The sequence below is a fragment of the Giraffa tippelskirchi genome, chromosome 7 (assembly GCF_054371585.1).
Source record: "Giraffa tippelskirchi isolate mGirTip1 chromosome 7, T2T-mGirTip1v1.2.pri, whole genome shotgun sequence".
Taxonomy (NCBI): domain Eukaryota; kingdom Metazoa; phylum Chordata; class Mammalia; order Artiodactyla; family Giraffidae; genus Giraffa; species Giraffa tippelskirchi.
Genome location: NC_137281.1, coordinates 15,802,150 through 15,820,603, shown reverse-complemented (window position 1 = coordinate 15,820,603; position 18,454 = coordinate 15,802,150). Strand labels below are relative to the sequence as shown.

Sequence of the window (18,454 nt, the reverse complement as noted above, 5' to 3'; positions counted from 1 at the left end):
AGCCAAGAGGTGCTGACGTGGCTCATAAACCATTCACTCTCGTTTCTTGAGTACCTGTCTGCGGGGAAGAGAGAGGGAGTCCCCACCTCTGCCTCCGTGGAGTGCAGGGGAGGACAGACAGATAGTGACAGCATGGAGTGGTCAGGGCTGGGAGGAGGACAGCCCAGAGGCTTTGGGGGACCCTGGGAGGACATCCACCCCACCTGGGGCTCAAGCAGGGCTCACAGGAAGGGATATCTGAGCTTAGACTGGGAAAGATGTGGGGGAATGAGCATGTCCAAAGAGTTTCTCCGTCTCCTACATTTGCTTATTCAAATTGGGTGCCAGACATAACCTCCGTGACCTCAGCCTGAGACAGGGTCCCATTCCCTGATACAAGGTTTCAATCCAGGCAGCGGAGGGAAAGAGGTATTGGGGGCTTCCCAGGGAGAGGAGGGCAGCAGGTAAGGTTGAAACAAGAAGGGGTGTGGGTGGGGCCATGTTAGCCACTCCTGCCCTCACCTTCCAGAGTCTACAACACCATGAATGGGAAGCAGAAGAAGTGCTACAAGGGCTCCCAGGGTGACGATGGGTCCCTGCTGAAGGTGAGGAACTGGGGCCCTGGCTGAAACCACACCCAGACACACACACCCGAGGCCCCCCTGTCTGTTTCCTGCCCTGTTGGGCCATCTTAAATATGGGTCCTCCTTGGCACGGGATCAAAGTATCACATGCTGGCCAGCATCCAGTCAGGCCTGGCTGACGAAGGATGCTTGGGAGCTGGGAGTGGCCCCAACGGCTCTACATTTATTTACTGAACCCTTCCCCAAGTAGGGGCATCCCTGGTAGCTCAGCTGATAAATAATCTGCCTGCAATACAGGACACCCTGCTTTGATTCCTGGGTTGGGAAGATCCACTGGAGAAGGGATAGGCTACCCATTCCAGTATTCTTGGTCTTCCCTCGTGGCTCAGCTGGTAAAGAATCCTCTTGCAATGCGGAAGACCTGGGTTCAATCCCTAGGTTGGGAAGATCCTCTGGAGAAGGGAATGGCTACCCACTCCAGTATTCAGGCCTGGAGAATACCATGGACTGTATAGTCCATGGGGTCGTAAAGAGTCAGACACAACTGAGCCACTTTCACTTTCCCCAAGTGGGGACATTTAAGTGGTTTCCATTTGAGTGGCAATAGAGTGTGGTGGGAAGAATCAGAGAGGCCTGGGGTCCCTCTTCAAATTTGCCCCCCTGCCTGTGTTATCCAGGATGAGGTGGGAACCTTCTCAAGAGTCTCTAGACTAGGGGAGTTGTTATAACGCTCCAGAGTCAGATCCTCTTAAAGTTCTGCCTCAGGCTGTCTGTGACCCTGGGCAAATGTCATCTCCTCTCAGTCCTGTTTCATCATCTCTAAAATGCAAATAAAAAAAGCCTCTGTAGGAACCTCCCCAGAGGTCCAACAGCTAAGACTTCGCCTTCCAGTGCAGGGGGGCAGGTTCGATCCCTGGTTAGAGAGCTAAGATCCTACATGTCTCATGGCCAAAAAACCAAAACATAAAACAGAAGCAATATTGTAACAAATTTACTTAAGATTTAAAAAAAAAAAACTTTTTTAAAGCCTCTATCACAGGGGTCTTTGGGGGAAATAAATCCACACATGTACAATACTTAGCATAGGGCCTTGCCACCATTAATACCATTGTAGTGGTTAATTTCTTTACCTGTGAAATGGGGACAGGAGCTGTTACCTACCATGGGATGTGTCGTGAGGCTAACCTGGGATGAATCCACGTACCTAGTGCCCAGCAAAAGGGGGGTCCTTGGTCAGTGGGGCTGTGATATTGAGACCCCGGCCTCTGGGAAGGAGGAGGCCACCCCAGTGTCACATGGGCGCTCTTCTTGGCAGGTCCATGTGGACCCCTCTGGCACCTTCCTGGCCACAAGCTGCTCTGACAAAAGCATCTCAGTGATTGACTTCTACTCAGGCGAGTGTGTTGCCAAGATGTTTGGCCATTCAGGTGGGTGTGCCTCTCTGCTTGGGACCCCTTCCCACCTTCCCCCACCCAGCCTTCTAACTCAGAAGGCCAGTGCAGGACTTCCTTGGTGGTCCAGTAGTTAAGACTCCCTACTCCCAATGCTGAGGACCTGGGTTCGATCCCTGGTCGGGGAGCTAGATCCCACAGTGAAGATTAAAGATCCCACGTGCTGCAGCTAAGACCCAGTGCAGTCAAATAAATAAATGAAAAAGACCAGTGCAGCTTCTCTGCTCTATTTGCAGAAATTGTCACCGGCATGAAGTTCACCTATGATTGCCGTCACTTGATCACCGTGTCCGGAGACAGGTGGGAAAGGCCTGGAGGCTGCCCGACAGGGCCTCCCTCTGGGAGTGGGTGAGACCTATCCTATGGGGAGAGCCAGGGCTCAGACACTAGAGCCCGGTGCCCACAGCTGGAACTCTGAGCATGCCAGCTTACTCTCACCGGACAGTATGCCCAGCCCTGAGTTCAAATCTAGATCTGCCAGTTACTTGTGACCCTAAGCAGGTCATTTCCCCTTTCTGAACCTCTGTAAAAGAGAGATGAGCCCGAAGACTTCCCTGGTGGTCCAGTGGTTAAGACTTCAAGCTTCCATGGCAGGGGACAGAGGGTTCGACCCCTATTCAGAGAACTAATATCCTGCATGCTGCATGGTGGGGCCAAAAAAATAGAGAGAGATGACCCCATCTATCTTGAGAATCATGTGGTGAGAGTCAAATGAGATGACATGTGTCAGTTCCTTAGCACCTGGTTGGTATCCTAGGACGTCCCTTTTGTCACTCTGTTCGATTTACTACCCTCCCTCACGGCTGTCTTCTATGGGTCTTGAGGTCTTCAGAGCAGCCTTAGTTTACCAGGGGGCCCTGGACCCCACCAGGGTGTAGACCTGCACTAAGCTGATGGGAGCTATTTTCCGGGCCAGGGAATAGGGTCTTGGCTGTGGTGACCCAGGTGGCTCCAGGGTCGGATGACTTCTGTATTCACCATTCCTTCCCCTTCCACATCTCTCCTTGGCCTCTGCAGCTGTGTCTTCATCTGGCACCTGGGCCCTGAGATCACCAACTGCATGAAGCAGCACTTGCTGGAGATAGACCACCGGGAGCAGCAGCGGAACACTAAGGATGGGAAGTGGAGCAGCCACCCCAGGTCCTGGCAGCCTCCTGTCCATCCCCGCCTGTCCGTTCACCAGAGGGGTGTCTTGCCCTGGCCCCTGTAGGGAGTAATGCTGCGGACACAGGCAGGGCTTGGACAGTCCCGGGCCCCAGACCCGGCCCCTTGTGCCCTCCGGGCCTAGAAGAGGAGATGAACTTTGTGGAGTTCTGGTTTTTGTTTTCATTTATTGCGGTATAGTTGTTTTACCGTGTGCGTTAGTTTCTGTTATACAGTGGAAGTGAAGCAGCTGTATTTTTCATGTATTCTCTGGGAAATGGACTTTGAATACGAAGTTACAGTAACACACATGAGAAAGGCTTTGAAGTGTAAAAGCAAAAGTGCTAGGAGAGCCTGTGAGCACTCTGGTGAGGAGCCCTCAGGGGGCTGTGGGGACTAGAGGAGGCCCCCAACCCAGCCCTTGGTGAGGAGGGAGGAGGTCAGGGAAGGGTCCAGGGGAGCAGAGATGTCTTCTTAATCTTTAAATGGAAGTTGTTTTTTCACTTATATCCCTGAGTTTCCTAAATCTATTTCTTAAGTCTTTAAGTTCCAAGACCAGTTTTATTTGGAGTGAATTCCTATTCTGGTCTTTGATTTGGGATTTTGGTTTGGAAGTTTCAATTGGAGTGGGAGGTTTTAAATTTTCTTCTCTCCTGTTCCTGGAGCTGTCCCTGTCTCTCTGTCTTTTTTTTTTTTTTATTTATTTTTGGCTGCTCTGGGTCTTCATTGTTGCACATGGGCTTTCTCTAGTTGTGGTGAATGGGGGGGTGCTCTTCCTTGAGGTACACACGGCTTCTTGTTGCAGTGGCATCTCTTGTTGCAGAGCACAGGCTCTAGGTGCATGGGCTTCAGTAGTTGTGGTGCACAGCATAGGGGATCTTTCCAGACTAGAACCCCTGTTCCCTGCATTGGCAGGTGGATTCTTAACCACTGGACCACCAGGGAGGTCCTCTCTCTCTGTCTTGAGGATTTGCCATTGCCTCCCCCTGGGAACTAGGCCTGACATGGCCTTATTTTCTGCAGTCATCTTGAGGTGATATAGATCTAGGCACCAAAGGAGTGGACAACTCTTTGGCCCTTGAAACTAAAATCTCATTGCTAACCCTGCTTCCTAGAACAGAAGCCAGCAGCTCAGGACTCATGCCCCACCATCTGCTTTGCTTTCTATTCTGGGCCTTGAAGAGTTTGTGTTGTTTTTTGAGCCCAACCTTTGTTGTTGTTTAGTTGCTAAGTCATGTCCAACTCTTTTGCGACCCCATGGACTGTAATCCACCAGTCTCCTCTGTCCATGGAATTTTCCTGGCAAGAATACTGGAGTGGGTTGCCATTTCCTTCTCCAGGCCAGCCTTTGTTATGTGTCATTTAGTGTGACAGTGTGTTTCTAGCAGAGGGGTTGTAGCAGGTGAGATCTCCCAGCCCCATGATGGCCAGAAGCCAAGAGTGTGTTCTTATGGACCCAGCCCTAGGCATGTCCCCTCTCCCACCCCATTTACCTGTGTTTCTCTCCTGCCATCCTTTTTTCTGTCTTCAGGCAGGAGATATATGCATCCGCGCCTAGTGAGATTTGCTCCCTGAGCCCTGGAGAGCAGACGGAGGATGAACTGGAGGAAGAATGTGAATCTGAAGAGTTGCTGAAGACCCCATCCAAGGAGAGCTTGGATCCAGGTTGGGAAAGGGGCCCTGTTTTGAACTCTCAGCAGAGGGATCATTGCTGGGTTTTGGCTACTACTTTGTTTTCACAGCCTGACACATATTGAAACTCAGTGATCACATCAGTCAGGACTCTTTCAGGGTCATAGCAGCTAGACCGTCACCGGCTTAATTTGGAAAGAGGATTTATTGGTTCCTGTAAAGGAAACTTTGAGAGTACGGGTTCAGGCATAGCTGGATCCTGGTAGTCAGGTGACGTTAAAGAAATAGATGTTTCTCCATCTCTTGGCTCTGCTTTTCTCCATGTTGACTTTGCTCTCAGGCACTCTCCCTATTAAAGGGGCAGAGTATCCCTGGCAGCTCAAGGTTATAATACTGTAGAGAAGAGAGCACCTCTTCCCCAGCAGTTTGGAGTCCTCTGCTCATGACTTATGTTCCTGCTGTAAGTCACCCACCCGTTTCTGATCCAGCCACTGTGATTGGCCAGCCCTGAGTCATGTGGTCATCCGTGAGGGCAGAGACTTTAGTCAGCTCCACTTGAACCACGTGATCAAAGGCCAGGGGTGAGTGTAAGGGGCTGTCCTAGGGGAAAAACAGGGTGATGTTAACCAGAAGACAAACCAGATTCTCTTGTTCAGGCAGAAGGGAGAGAAGTGGCTCAGCAACTTTATGAGAGGTCAGGCCCTCCATGAATTCCTGCCTCCTTGCATATTGCCTTGGCTTCAGCCCTTATGTTTCAAGATGGCTGCTGAAGTTCCACCCATCAGAGACATGATCGAAGAGGACATTCCCTCCTGGAATCACCTTTATGGGGCTACTTCTTTCCCAGAAGCCCCTGCAGGCTTCTTGCCGGTCATGTTGGACATGATTGCTCCAGCTGTGAGAGAGGTTGGGAATGGTGGCTAGCCTGTGTGCTCTTAGTGAAGCTGGTGGGCTCTGCCAACAGGGAGGAAACAGGCAGGGGCCCCCTGGATGGCTGATTGGTAGGCAGCAGCCATGTAAGAATTCAACCTGGGGAAAAAACTAGAGAGTAAGCTCATTTTCTTTGTCACCACCTTCACATCCAGTCCAACGTCTCTTCCAAGGTGGCCAGTCTTAGGATTTTGGTGTGGATCCTTACAGGCCTTTTTCTGAACATTAATATAACACAGGGAACATCTGTGTCTATAAATTATATTAGACTGCAAATACTCTTCTGTATCTTTTTTTCTCTCAAAACTATCTCACTGACTACAAAGCAGAGGCCTCCCTCTTTTAACCAGTAGCATCACTACTGACTGTGCTCCAGGGGGACACCTAGATATTTTCTTTTTAGCTTTATTTATTTACTTTTAATTGGAGTATAATTACTTTACTACATTGTGTTAGTTTCTGCTGTACAACACCATGAATCAGCTATATGTATACATATACCCCCTCTTGAGCCTCTTCCCCCATTTGGGTGTTTTCTGACTTTACACTGTTGTGAACAAGGCTGTGCTGACCACCCCCCCAGCCCAATGCCGCCTCCTTGGCCATGTGTGAGGGTATTTCTCTAGGACATAGTTCAAGAACAGGCACTGCTGAATCCCAGGATTAACACACTTCTTATTTTAAAAGATAACCCCAAGGGCCCTCCAAATCCAGTGACTGCCCCAGCCAGCAGTCAGTATTAAGCCTGCTGTTTCCCCATACTTTTGCCAATACTTGATAGTTTGAAGCCTTTTAATTTTGGTCAATCTTAAGCTAGTGGTAAAGAACCCGCCTGCCAGTGCAGAAGACGTAAGAGATACGGGTTCGATCCCTGGGTCAGGAAGATCCCCTGGAGGAGGAAATGACAACCCACTCCAGTATTCATGCCTGGAGAATCCCACCGTAGAGGAGCTATGGTCATAGGGTCGCAAAAAGTTGGACACGACTGAAGCGATTTAGTGTGCGTGGGGAAAACATATCCCATTATTTAAATTTGCATTTCCCATGAGATTTCCCCGGTGGTCCAGTGGTGAAGACTTCGCCTCCCAAGGCAGGGAATGTGGATTTGATCCCTGCTTGGGGACTTAAGATCCCACGTGCCTCACATCCAAAAAGAAACTGAACGTAGACAGCAGAAGCAATATTGTTAACAAAGTCAGTAAAGACTTTAGAAATGGTCCACATCAAAAAAAGAAATCTTTAAAACAAATTTGCATTTCCCTGACAGCTAGCAAGGCCAACCATCTTTGGATGTGTTGTTGCCTGTGTGGTCTCTGGAGAACTGCATCTTTATGTTGACGGTGGTCTCTTGAGTTTTGTATTCTCTTTTCATGGATGTTCTGTGTCTCTTCAGATCCTCAGTGCCTGCTGACCAATGGCAAGCTGCCGCTCTGGGCGAAGCGGCTGGTGAGTCTACTGGGGGAGCAGGACACCTAAAGGCTAACAAAGTACCGGTGCCCTTTCCCCCTTCATATCTTTACTTTCTGTGGAGAATCCTTATCATGGTTTCAGTCTCTGTTTAGACAGCCCTTCAGTCATGCCACAGGTATTTACTGCATGCCTACCCTGGTGGCTCAGTGGTAAAGAATCCACCTGCCAAAGCAGGACACCCAGGTTTGATCCCTGGGTTGGGAAATCCCCTGGAGAGGGAAATGGCAACCTACTCCAATATTCTTGCCTGGGAAATCCCATGGACAGAAGAGCCTGGTGGATTACAGTCCATGGGGTCACAAAGAGTTAGACACAACTTAGCGACTAAAACAATAACAATTATTCACAGCACACTTGCTCTGTACAGGTTCTGTTTAGTCTTTTATATGTATTATTTAATCATCATTGATGTCTGGGCTTTTCATACCCCGTTATTTCACAGATAGGAAACTGAGGCCCAAAGTGGTTAAGTAACTTCCCCAGGGTCACACAGCTAGGAATTAGAGAAGGTGGGATTGACACTAGAAGGCTGGCTCCAGAGCCCAGGTTCTCAAGTACCCACCCTTCCACTGTCTGCCAAGCAAGTCTTAGTAGGAGGCAGTGGTAAGCAGGATCAGGGAAGTGGCAGAGAAGAGAAGTGTCCATATCTTGGGTGTGTTTGACTGGCAGAGTTGCAGTAATGTGAAGTGTGAGGGACAGAATAAGAGGAATGAAGGAGGACCTGAAGGTTTGGGGCCTGAGTAGCTGGGAAGAATTACTGAGACGGAAGACTTTAGGTTGAGTTGGTTTAGGGGGAAGGGTCAGTTGTTGTCTTCAACATGTTGGCTTTGAAAGATTGCTAAACATATATGTGGAGATGTGGAGCAGTAGCATGAGGACTTCTGAAGTTTAGAGCTAGGTTCAGGACTTTCTGAGCAGTCCAGTGGTTAAGACTCCTCTGCCACCACTGCGAGGGGTGCAGGTTCGATCCCTGGTCAGGGAACTAAAATCCCACAAGCCACGTGACATGGCAAAAAAATAATAATAATAATAGCAAGGTTCTGCTGGAGACAAATACCTGCAAGTTTTTTCTGAGTGAGGTTTAAAGCCACAGGGCTGGAAGAGGGTCTGTGCAGTGTTCCTCGCCCTCACTGGAGTTGGCGAGCCCTTGGCCAGCTGCCTGAGCATCCCCTTGTCCCCTCAGCTAGGAGATGACGATGCCGCAGACAGCACGGCCTTCCATGCCAAGCGCAGCTACCAGCCGCATGGCCGCTGGGCAGAGCGGGCTGACCAGGAGCCTCTTAAGACCATCCTGGATGCCAGGGACCTGGACTGCTACTTCACCCCCATGAAGCCTGAGAGCCTGGAGGATTCCGTCCTGGATGCGATGGAGTCGCAGAGACTGGCAGGCCTGCTGAGCAAGGTATGGACTGCTGGCCCCAGCCCCACCCACAGCACATGCCCCACGACTGCCGGTGGAGGACCTGGGGCCTCAGCACACATGCATTTTGAAAATAAGGTTGACTGTCCCACTCCAGGAGAAGGGCACGGCAACCCACTCCAGTATTCTTGCCTGGAGAATCCCTTGGACAGAGGAGCCTGGTGGGCTACAGTCCATAGGATTACAAAGAGTTGGACATGACTGAAGCAGCTTAGCAGGCAGGTGCCACTCCAGGGATGTGAGAGGGTAACGAGGTAGCAGTGAGCAGGAGGATGAGCCCTGGGCCTGGTGCACAGGGAAACTTCCCAGAACAGACTAGGAGTCAGGGAGGCGCTCGCTTGGGGGTGAGAGCTTGGGCCCCAGGGCAGGCCTGTACCTGAGTGGAGTGCATTTGAGCAGATGGTGCCCTGGGCCTACCCACTCCTGGCTGTGTAACTTGCAGCAAGGCTTGATTCTCGATTCTATGGTCTTTGGTTTTCAAAAATATGGTCATTTCAAAAAAAGATGACCAAGAAAAAAGATACCAAAAAGTCATTTTTTAAAATGGTCATAGGGACTTTCCTGGTGGTCCAGTGGTTAAGACTCCACACTTCAAGGGACTTCCCTGGTGGTCCAGTAACTTAAGACGTCTTTTGGGCTCACAATGCAAGGGATAAGGGTTCGATCCCTGGTCAGAGAACTAAATCCCACATGTTGCAATTAAGGATCTCTCACACTGCAGCAAAGACCTGGCACAGCCAAATAAATAAAATTAAAAACAAATCAATATCTAAGAAAAGACCACACTTCCAAGGCAGGGGGCACAGGTGAGGCAAGACCAAAATAAAAAAAAATTTTCTTAAGTTAAAAATGGTCATTAAAAAAAGAAGCGCTCAGAGGGTTTTTACAGTTATCCAGGGCCATAAACAGAGTCTGGGCCCTAAAAAGGTGCTAACACAACTTTAGATCTTATTCTATTATTTTCCAAACAAAATTCTTTTTCATTCTATGATATAAGTTTTCTTATGTAAGTTTTCTGATGCTGAAGCTAAAGCTTCAGTACTTTGGCCACCTAATGCAAAGAGCCAACTCATTGGAAAAGACCCTGATGCTGGGAAAGATTGAGAGCAGGAGGAAAAGGGGGGCAGCAGAGGAAGAGATGTTTAGATAGCATCACTGACTCAACAGATGTGAGTTTGAGGAAGCTCCAGGAGACAGTGAAGGACAGAGGAGCCTGGTGGGCTGCAGTCCATGGGGTCACAAAGAGTTGGACGCGACTTAGCGACTTAACAACAACAAAAGTTTTCTTATGTGGCATAATATAAGTACAGTTAGGTGCACAGATGATAAAATCACAGTTTGCTGAATACCTGTGTACACACTTAGGTATCCACCCCCTAAGTCAAAGTATACAGAGCATTTTCTGCCTCTTGATCTTGGAGGACCCCTGTGCCCCTTCCAGTCAGTACCCTCAACGAGGTAACCAGCATGCTGACCCCTGTCACCATAGATTGGTTTGCCTGTTCTTGAACTTCATATGAATAGACTCTTACACGGTGGGAGCCATACCTATTCCTTATCTGTCAAGGGGCCAATGAAATGGAGGGGCAGCACAGAAAGTGAGCTCATGATGGCCCCGCCCAGCCCTTGCCTCACAGGGAGCATCCGACAGTGAGGCCTGCCATCCTTCCTGTCACCATCGGTGTGAGCGGAACACCTAGCTGCTCACATGGGCCCTGGGGGTCACGGCTGCCTCTGACAGCTGTGCTGTCTTCACCCACAGTCCGAGAGTCCCCAGGAGAACGGCTGCGGGCACCCTTCCTTGTCACCCCCACAGCAGGAGTCTTCTGAGGCCAGCGAGCTCATCACCTGCCCCCCGGAGACAGAGGTGACAGTCACAGGGATGGACAGGTGAGTTCCTTAGTTGGAGAGAGGAAGCCTCAACTAGTAGGCACACCCTGGAAGAACTGTGCTCTGCTCTCCCAGTGGGCCTGAGGGAGGGAGGCAGAGGGGTGAGGCTGCAACCTGTTTCCCTGGTTCCAAGAGGAGGTGCATGGAGGGCGCCTTTGGTGAAGGCAGGAGAGGCGAGGCTGTGCTCCCAGCAAGAGCAGGTACAGATGCCCAGGGCTTCTTGGTAGGGGCCAGGTGTTTACTAACCAGTGTGTCATTTTTCCCTCTCCCTACCCATCCCTCACCCCCGGCATGCAGTGAGTACTGTGCGGAGGAGGTAGTGGAGGCACGCAGAGACCAGCAAGGCGACTCCTTCCTCCGGGTCCCCTCAATCGGCTCGAAGGACCAGAGTCCACTTGAGGGTGAGTGAGCACCCGGCAGGACACCTTGCAGTTAGCTCTTCGTCTGGCCGGACCCGTTTCTGGGCACTGATGGTGACTGTGACCCAGTCTTCCTGAAGCTCAGAGTCTGTCATAGAGACAGACATCATCCCTGCTGTCTTCACCCTAGACTTCTGGAGCCCAGCTGCCCACCAGTGGGAGCCCAGCTCTGCATCTCCCTTGAAGTGTAGCCTTGCTGGTCCATAAAATAGGGCATGGGTCCTATGGTTCCCCTTCTTCAGATGAGGGAACTGAAGCCCTGAAACCCGGAGCCTCCTTACCTGACTCACCCAGTCAAGGCCCAGCTTTGGGCCCCTGACCCCACCCACTCTCTTCCAGACTCAGGGGAGTCAGAGGCTGACTTGGAGTGCAGCTTCACCACCATCCATTCCTCCGCTCCACAGCCAGACCCAGAACCTCAGTTTGACACGATGCCCCCCATACCAGGTAAGCAGAGGCCACATGCAGAAAAGGGCGGTGTGTGGGCCTGGCCAGGTGATGGCTGTGATATATAACCACTGGCCGTACATCAGTCCTGCACCCCCAATTCCCTCCCCTAGAAGACAGAGCCATTAGCCCCTCCTTCTCTGCCTGGTGGCCACAGGGTGTGTGGTGGGCGAGTCCAGCTTCCTCCATTGTTAAGCGGCTGGCGGCTCTCTTAGGGCGTCTTCCATGATTCATTGTGTTGACAGTTCTCTCCTGCCCACGCCCTCTGCCCAGGATGCCCAGGGACTGCAGGAGAGTTGCCCCGGCCCGAGGTACCAGGCATATCCAACAGCTCCCTGCCCCAGACCCCTGAGCAAGAGAAGTTCCTCCGCCACCACTTCGAGACCCTTACTGATGCCCACCCTGAGGGTAAGTCCTGCCCCTCTCTGACACCTGTCTGGGCGCACCCAGGGCTGGGCTCAGTGTGGACGTCCCCAGAGTGGGGCTTTCCCTGGCAGGGCTGGCGAGGGTGGTGGGAGGGCATGCATTTTACTTAGGGGCTGAGCAGCATGGTATTCTCTGCCAGCTCAATTTGCTCCCGAGGTGTGTGTTGTTTGCTTTTTATTTTTTACTGCATCGGGTCTCAGTTGCGTCACCTGGGATCTTTTCCTGAACCAGCAGGGAAGCCCTGTGTTATCTGTTGTTGAGGGTCTCTGAGGATCTCTCTGCTGGTCTGTGGTGTCTGCCTGGGCCCAGGGCTGGCTGGATGGATGGTTTCTGAGGGCTCCCTTGGCATCTTGCCCTAGAGCTCTTCCTTGGATCCCTGAGAGACCTGAAAGCCCCTGAGACCAAGGACGACTTCTTCAACCCCCGACTGAGCATCTCAGCCCAGTTCCTCTCCCGCCTTCAGAAGACATCCAGGTAGGAGCAGGTGAACTAGTGAACACCCACTCACTGTCTCCCTGCAGGGTGGGGCTGTGTGCCCCTGAGCACCCTCAGGGCAGCCACTGCCACCTGTTTTCCTAACAGGTTCCCCCACACCTTCCCTTCTCGGCTGCCCCAGCACCTCGTGAAGTCCTCAGAGGTCAGATTTACGGACCTCGGGGGCGAGCCCCCAAGAGTGGGTGCTGGCTCCACCTCCCCAGGCAGGACCAACGTGAGTACTGGGGTCACCTCCCTCAAGACACGGGGCTTGGGAGCCGGGAGGCCTTGTCCTCACTGCAAGGCTGTATTTGCAGGTCGTCTCTGGAGGAAAGGCTGAGGAGACGCTGGAGGTGTGGTCCCCCCTGTGTGAGTGTCCCCGACCCCCAGTGGAAAGCCTGGGTAGCTCACTGAGCCATGGTGGGGATGGCCAGGGGCTACTCAGACCATGCAGCCACGCCGGGTGGGGGGCCCTGTCCATCAGCCCTGAGCTGGGCTGTGAGAGCAAGCCGCCTGCTTCCTTTCCAGCCCCCTGCCTCACGGGCCTGGCGCCCTGCATCCCCTCCTCCTCCGCGCTGCCCACAGACAAGAAGCCACCAGCACCCACAGCCCTACCCGCTGCAGGCCTGTCTCAGGGTGTCCACACCCCCACCACCCGCTCCAACATGGAGGCCACTGCCAGTTCCCATGCCAAGATGTCCCGCAGCATTTCCCTGGAGGAGCTGGCCTCCCTGAGCCAGGAGCTCCAGGCTGTCACCACCACAGTGACACCTAGTTCTGACGGTGAGGGCCGAGAACCTGCCCTGCCCTCCCGGGGCAACCATGAGGCCCGTGCCAGCCTGAAACTCAGCCTGTCAAGCATCTGTGACAGGCTCTTGCTGCCCCCACCCCAACTGGAGCCTCCCACCACGTGTGTCTGGTCCCAGGAACCTGTGGACACTGAGCACGATGTCACTGTCACAACAGTTGACTTCCCAGTCCCCAGCCCTGCAGATGGGATTGCTTCGAGGCTCCACAAGTCCGCCTGTCTCCCAAGGTTCCTGGCCCCTGTGCGCCTTGATACCTCTGTCGTCCCCAACAGTACCCCACTCCCAGAGGCCAGGCCTAGGGTCCTTGGCAGCATCGCCTCTCTCCAGGAGCCCACCCCTGGTGAGTACCATCCTTGGGACGAGGGATTGTCCCCTAAGCTCATCCCATATAACAGCTGGCTCAGGTCCAAAGGCCACAGGCACTGTGCCATTCATTCATTCATTTCCTTACATATTTAGTGAGTACTTGTATATATTGGGCTTTGTTCTGGGCCCTGGGGACATGGGTGTGCTAAGTCGCTTCAGTCGTGTCCAACTCTTTGCAACCCCATGGACTGATGCCTGCCAGGCTCCTCTGTCCATGTAATTCTCCAGGCAAGAATACTGGAGTGGGTTGCCATGCCCTTCTCCAGGAGATCTTCCTGATCCATGGGAGCTGGTGGTAAATGAGACTACAGAAATTAACACCTTAACTGGGGGAGATGGCCAGTTAATGTAGGAGAGGGAAAGAGTGGCTTTATTACTTTGCCAGGCAAACAAAGGGGAAACACAGTAGGCTAGCGCCTCAAGAACTGTGCCCCCCTCCCTGACCAGACTAAATCGATAAGGAAAGGGTTAAGTGTATCATGAAGCGAGGTGGGCTCTGGAGAGAAGGAAGAGAAAGAAAGGGTTTAGGGAGTGACAGGTGGATGCAGTGGCTGATGGATGGTGAATGATGAGAAAAGGTTTCAGGGAGAAGGTGGCATTTGAGCAGAGACCTGAAGGAGGGTTGGGAAGGGAGCCTTGGGAACTGAGGGAAGTGACCCAGGAAAGGGGACAACAGCTGGGATCGGCTCAGCCACCCTGGCCTCTTCAGATCTTCTGGAAAGTAGAAGTGTCTTTCTTATTTCCTCCCTTCCACCCCTAGAAGCGCCCAGTCCAGTCCAGGACTGCCCTGGACACTGGGGGGACCCAAGGGCACCAGCCAGCTTCCTGCCCCCAGACCCCCTGGAGCTGAGCAATGTGGGGACTGTTGTGCACAGACTGCAGGCTGCCTTCCAGGAAGCCCTGGACCTTTACCACCTGGTAAGCCAAGCCCCAGGGTCAGGGGAAAGGGCTTAGGGGCTCCCTGGCAATGCCTGGCCCGGGTGGCCCCTAACAAGGTGGGCCTCCCTTGCAGATGGTCTCCAGTGATGAGGTGAGCGCTGAACAGCGGCAGGCACGGACTGAGCTGGCCTCCACTTTCCTCTGGATCCACAGCCAGTTAGAGGCCCGCGACTGGCTGGTGGGGACAGATGAGGCCACAGCCCAGGCCCCGCCCAGCCCAGTTGCCCCCTCCCCACCTACCCTGTGCCCCTTGGCCAGCCCAGATTTGCATGCCCTGCTGGAACACTACTCAGAGCTGCTGGTGCAGGCCGTGCGGAGGAAGGCCCGGGGGGACTGAGGGCCAGCAGCCCCTCTACTGCAGCCCTGTGCTTCTGAGGAAATAGGTGTTTTAAGCAAATAAACAGCTTGCAGGAGTGGCGCCTGGTGCCTGTCCTGGCACATCCACAAAGCCCTGTTCAGATGGATGTGGGGAGAGAGGGGAGGAGGACAGCCCAGGGAACTCACAGGGCACACAGGACTGTTTGGACACTGCAGGAGTGATGACCCCAGTGCCTAGCTCCCACGTCGCCTGTCCCCAGCCCACTGAGCTGCTGGCCCCTAGAGAGGGGCCAGCCCTTCTTCCCTGCCCCCTGCCAATGCCCAAGAACCCACTGGAGCCGCTATGACCACCATGTGCCAGACGCTGGCCACCAATTCACATATCCCCACAACACTGTCTCACGGCCCCTGGGCCAGGCCCATGCTGGATCCTATGAGCTCCAGGCTTTTGTTCCTGTTTGCAGCAGGGGAAAGTGAGGAGGGACAGACAGGCTCAGCTACTGGACAATCCAGCCCAGGCCACCCAGCAGCTGGAGCCAGTAATTCCTTCACAAGCAGGACTGTGTCCAGCCCCAACGTCCCATGGGCTCCCAGCTCTGGGACCAGCCTCCCCAGGCAGCAGGCATCTAGCCACGTGGTGTATCTGTTGAGAAGACACAACTGGGACCACAAAAGCCCTCACTGTCCTGAGTCTATAAAAAGGAAGTGCAGCAGGAGCAGGGCTTTCCCTTAAAGCCCAGCCCTATCACGTGTTCTGCGGGGCCCAAACCCCCACTTGCCTGTTGAGTTCCTCCGGGCCCTGCTGTGATCATGGCTCACCAGAAACAGGCTCAGAGAGATATCCAGGGTCATGCCTAGGGCCCCACAGAGCTGAGACTGAAACCCAGGCTTGCCTGGTGGTAGAGCCAGGCCCTTCGGCCTGAGGACGTGGCCCTCTGTTGCCCCTGTAAACACTGAACTAATTATGCAGTTGTTGAAAAGTCTTCCCAGCCCCCAGGGATTCCTGGTCCCATCTCTCATCACTGTTCTACACATTAGGAGTAGAGCAAGGAACAGGACAAGCAGAGCATCATGCATTCACCTTCTAGAGAGCAAAAGATAGGAATTAATATAACTGTAACTGCAGGTCAACGGAGGGAACTCACTGTGCTGGTTAAAGGCCTTTCTTAGGTGACATTGGAGCAGAGGCTTGATAGAGAGCACAGGGCATGTGGACAGTTGGGCAAGTATCCAGGCAGAGAGAATTGGCAGTGCAAAGGCCCATGGCAAGCTCAGATGTGAGGATGAAAGGAATAGCAATGAAGCCAGGAGGCTGGAATGGAGTGGGCTCAAGGAGACGGTAGGAGAGGAGGTGGGAGGAAAAATGGGCCCCACCAGGCAGGGCCTTGATGTTTTAAGTCATTTTAATTTGGGACTTCCCTGATAGTCCAGTGGTTAAGAATCTGCCTGCCAATGCAGAGGACAAGGGTTCCATCCCTAGTCTGGGAAGATCCCACATGCCACAGAGCCTGTGCTCTAAAGAGCCCTCGAGCCATGACTGCTGAAGTCCATGTGTTCAGAACCTGTGCTCCACGACAAAAAGAAGCCACCACAATGAGAAGCCCATGCACCACAATGAAGCCCCTGCTTGCCACCATTAGAGAAAGCTCTTACAGAGCAGCAAAGACCCAGTGCAACCAAAATTAAATTTAAAAAAGGAAAAAAAAAAAAAGACATTTAAATCCAAGACACATTCACAATACAGGTTTTTCTCCAAATAAAATCCCTAAGCTTGGTGTTTGTGAGATGCCCAGTGTTGCTTATTTCACAAGGTTCCCTTCCTTCTTTCTGCCTTAGGGAGCTCAGGCAGCCCAGGACATATAGGTGGGCCGCATTTCTGTCCAGAGGCTCCCTACCTGGGTTCACAGGCCAGCCCTGAAGACTGGAGACCACTCTCCCCGCCCTGGCCTGGCTCAGCCAAAGCTGTAAAATATTTGAGGCGACTGGACACCAAGAGGACCACCTTGAGCCTCTGTTCCTCATGGATGTTACCCCTCCTTCCACCTTGTATCATAGTTAAGGTCTTCAACTCCAGGAAGCAAACACCTGGCTTAAGGGGCCCCAAGTTATAGGGACATTTGTTACTCTTGATTCTGTTACTGCTCTATTCCACCCTCTGTGAGTCCGAGTTTCACTCCCTGGCTTAGGCCCTCATGGTGGCAACACAGCTGCCATGGTTCCCAGTGTACACCCTCACCTAACTAGGAGCAAAGGCACAAAGCTGGGCACCTGCCAAAGTTGTAGGGGAAAAGTGCCAAACCTTCTTAGACGCCCTTCCCTTTCAGGGCAGTTGCAGGCAACAGAAATGGAAATGGCTTTAATTTGCTTGGACCAGCCATTCTCCTGTCCTGGGCATGTTACTGTTTCAACAAAATTGGGTTCTCTCAGCACAAAAGGAGGGTGGGCTGGCAGTGTGTCTGCCAGTCTCCACCTTCGCCAAGCTCTTCAGTCCTGGAAGGACAAGACTTTCCTTACACAACCAACTGGTTAAGAAACCACTGCTGGAGCTTCCCTGGTGGTCTAATAGGTAGGACTTTGCACTGCTAATGTGGGGGACCCAGGTTCGATCCCACATGCCGCAACTCAAGAGTTTGCATGCCTCAACTAGAAGATTCAGAGTGCCACAACTGAGACCCAGCACAGCCAAGTAAATATTTTTAAAAAAGAAACCACTGCTGGTGAATGTTGTCTGCATGCAGCAGCGTCCCAGCAGGAAGCATGCTTATGTGGGATATTTCAAAGAGAGTTCAGCAGAGGGATCATTTGTAAAGCGGACAGGAAAACCTCAGGGCCAGTACAGTACCCTAGGATGGTACCAGAGCAGAGCTATTCCTCGCTGCTCAGGCCAGAAGGCACAGGGAGCAAAGTGGAACCCAGAGGAGAGGGGGCTGCCCTGTGGGGAGCTGTGACCCTGGCAACAAGGGCTCCATCTTGTGGGGCCCCCCATTACCAAACCCTACCGGAAGCCAGCAGGCACAGGGGTCCAGGTGATGTTTCCCACCCTGGTCAGCCTCCAGGACACAAGACAGAAAGGGGACCTGGGGACAAGTGATGACGCCTGGGCCCAGAGTTCTTCCCTAATGTGTTTTCAGCAACAACTCAGGAACCAGTTGTCCCAAGAGACTTGGTGTTGGGCATGGAAAACTATAGACACCAGAGAGCAACAAAATGGCTCCCATAACCCATTCACTGGCTCGTTCTTCAGTGCCTCTGGGCCCTGCACTCCACAACCGACAGGTCCTAGATACTGGGCCCCTAGACCTGGGCCAGGCATGCTGCGTGAAGTCCAGCGATTGAGAAATGGAGACACCTAAAATCACATTTCACATGGGCTGATTGAAACTCAGATGCTTGCCTAGCCACCCCACCCTTCAAGACTTTGAAACACGGCTTCCCTCGTGGTCCAGTGGTTAAGACTCCTGAGTTTCCACTGCAGGGGGGGCAGGTTCAATCCCTGGCTGGGGAACTCAGATCCTGCATCATGATTGCTATGTGGCCAAAAAAAAACAAACAGACTTTCAAACAACCCCCATTTATCTCTGTCACATGTCAGATTCTATTCAAAGCATTCCTGCCTGGTGCTCTACATGGATTTTCAACACGAATCAGTGGTAGGAAGACTCATCAGTCCCATTTCCAGATGAAGAAACTGAGGCTCAACGAGACATGGCTTGGCCCAGGTTCCGTGGAGATAAAATGCCAAAGCTCTGGGCCCGCA

The 18,454-nt window shown here is 52.6% G+C and overlaps 1 protein-coding gene across 3 annotated transcripts in view; it reads left to right on the top strand.

Moving 5' to 3' along the window:
• The window catches only part of WDR62 (WD repeat domain 62), a 44,599-nt gene extending 29,772 nt beyond the window's left edge, over positions 1-14,827 (top strand). For all 3 annotated transcript variants that reach the window (XM_081516674.1, XM_081516673.1, XM_081516672.1), the window contains 17 exons: positions 509-584; positions 1,879-1,990; positions 2,251-2,314; positions 3,032-3,154; positions 4,689-4,822; positions 7,113-7,165; positions 8,373-8,591; positions 10,372-10,499; positions 10,797-10,900; positions 11,258-11,365; positions 11,639-11,773; positions 12,151-12,265; positions 12,374-12,500; positions 12,583-12,634; positions 12,794-13,414; positions 14,201-14,358; positions 14,453-14,827. In XM_081516674.1, the coding sequence (XP_081372800.1) occupies positions 509-584; positions 1,879-1,990; positions 2,251-2,314; positions 3,032-3,154; positions 4,689-4,822; positions 7,113-7,165; positions 8,373-8,591; positions 10,372-10,499; positions 10,797-10,900; positions 11,258-11,365; positions 11,639-11,773; positions 12,151-12,265; positions 12,374-12,500; positions 12,583-12,634; positions 12,794-13,414; positions 14,201-14,358; positions 14,453-14,716 (2,593 nt within the window). In that variant the 3' untranslated portion in view covers positions 14,717-14,827. The remainder of the gene's footprint in view (positions 1-508; positions 585-1,878; positions 1,991-2,250; positions 2,315-3,031; positions 3,155-4,688; positions 4,823-7,112; positions 7,166-8,372; positions 8,592-10,371; positions 10,500-10,796; positions 10,901-11,257; positions 11,366-11,638; positions 11,774-12,150; positions 12,266-12,373; positions 12,501-12,582; positions 12,635-12,793; positions 13,415-14,200; positions 14,359-14,452) is intronic.
• Positions 14,828-18,454: the final 3,627 nt, after the last annotated feature.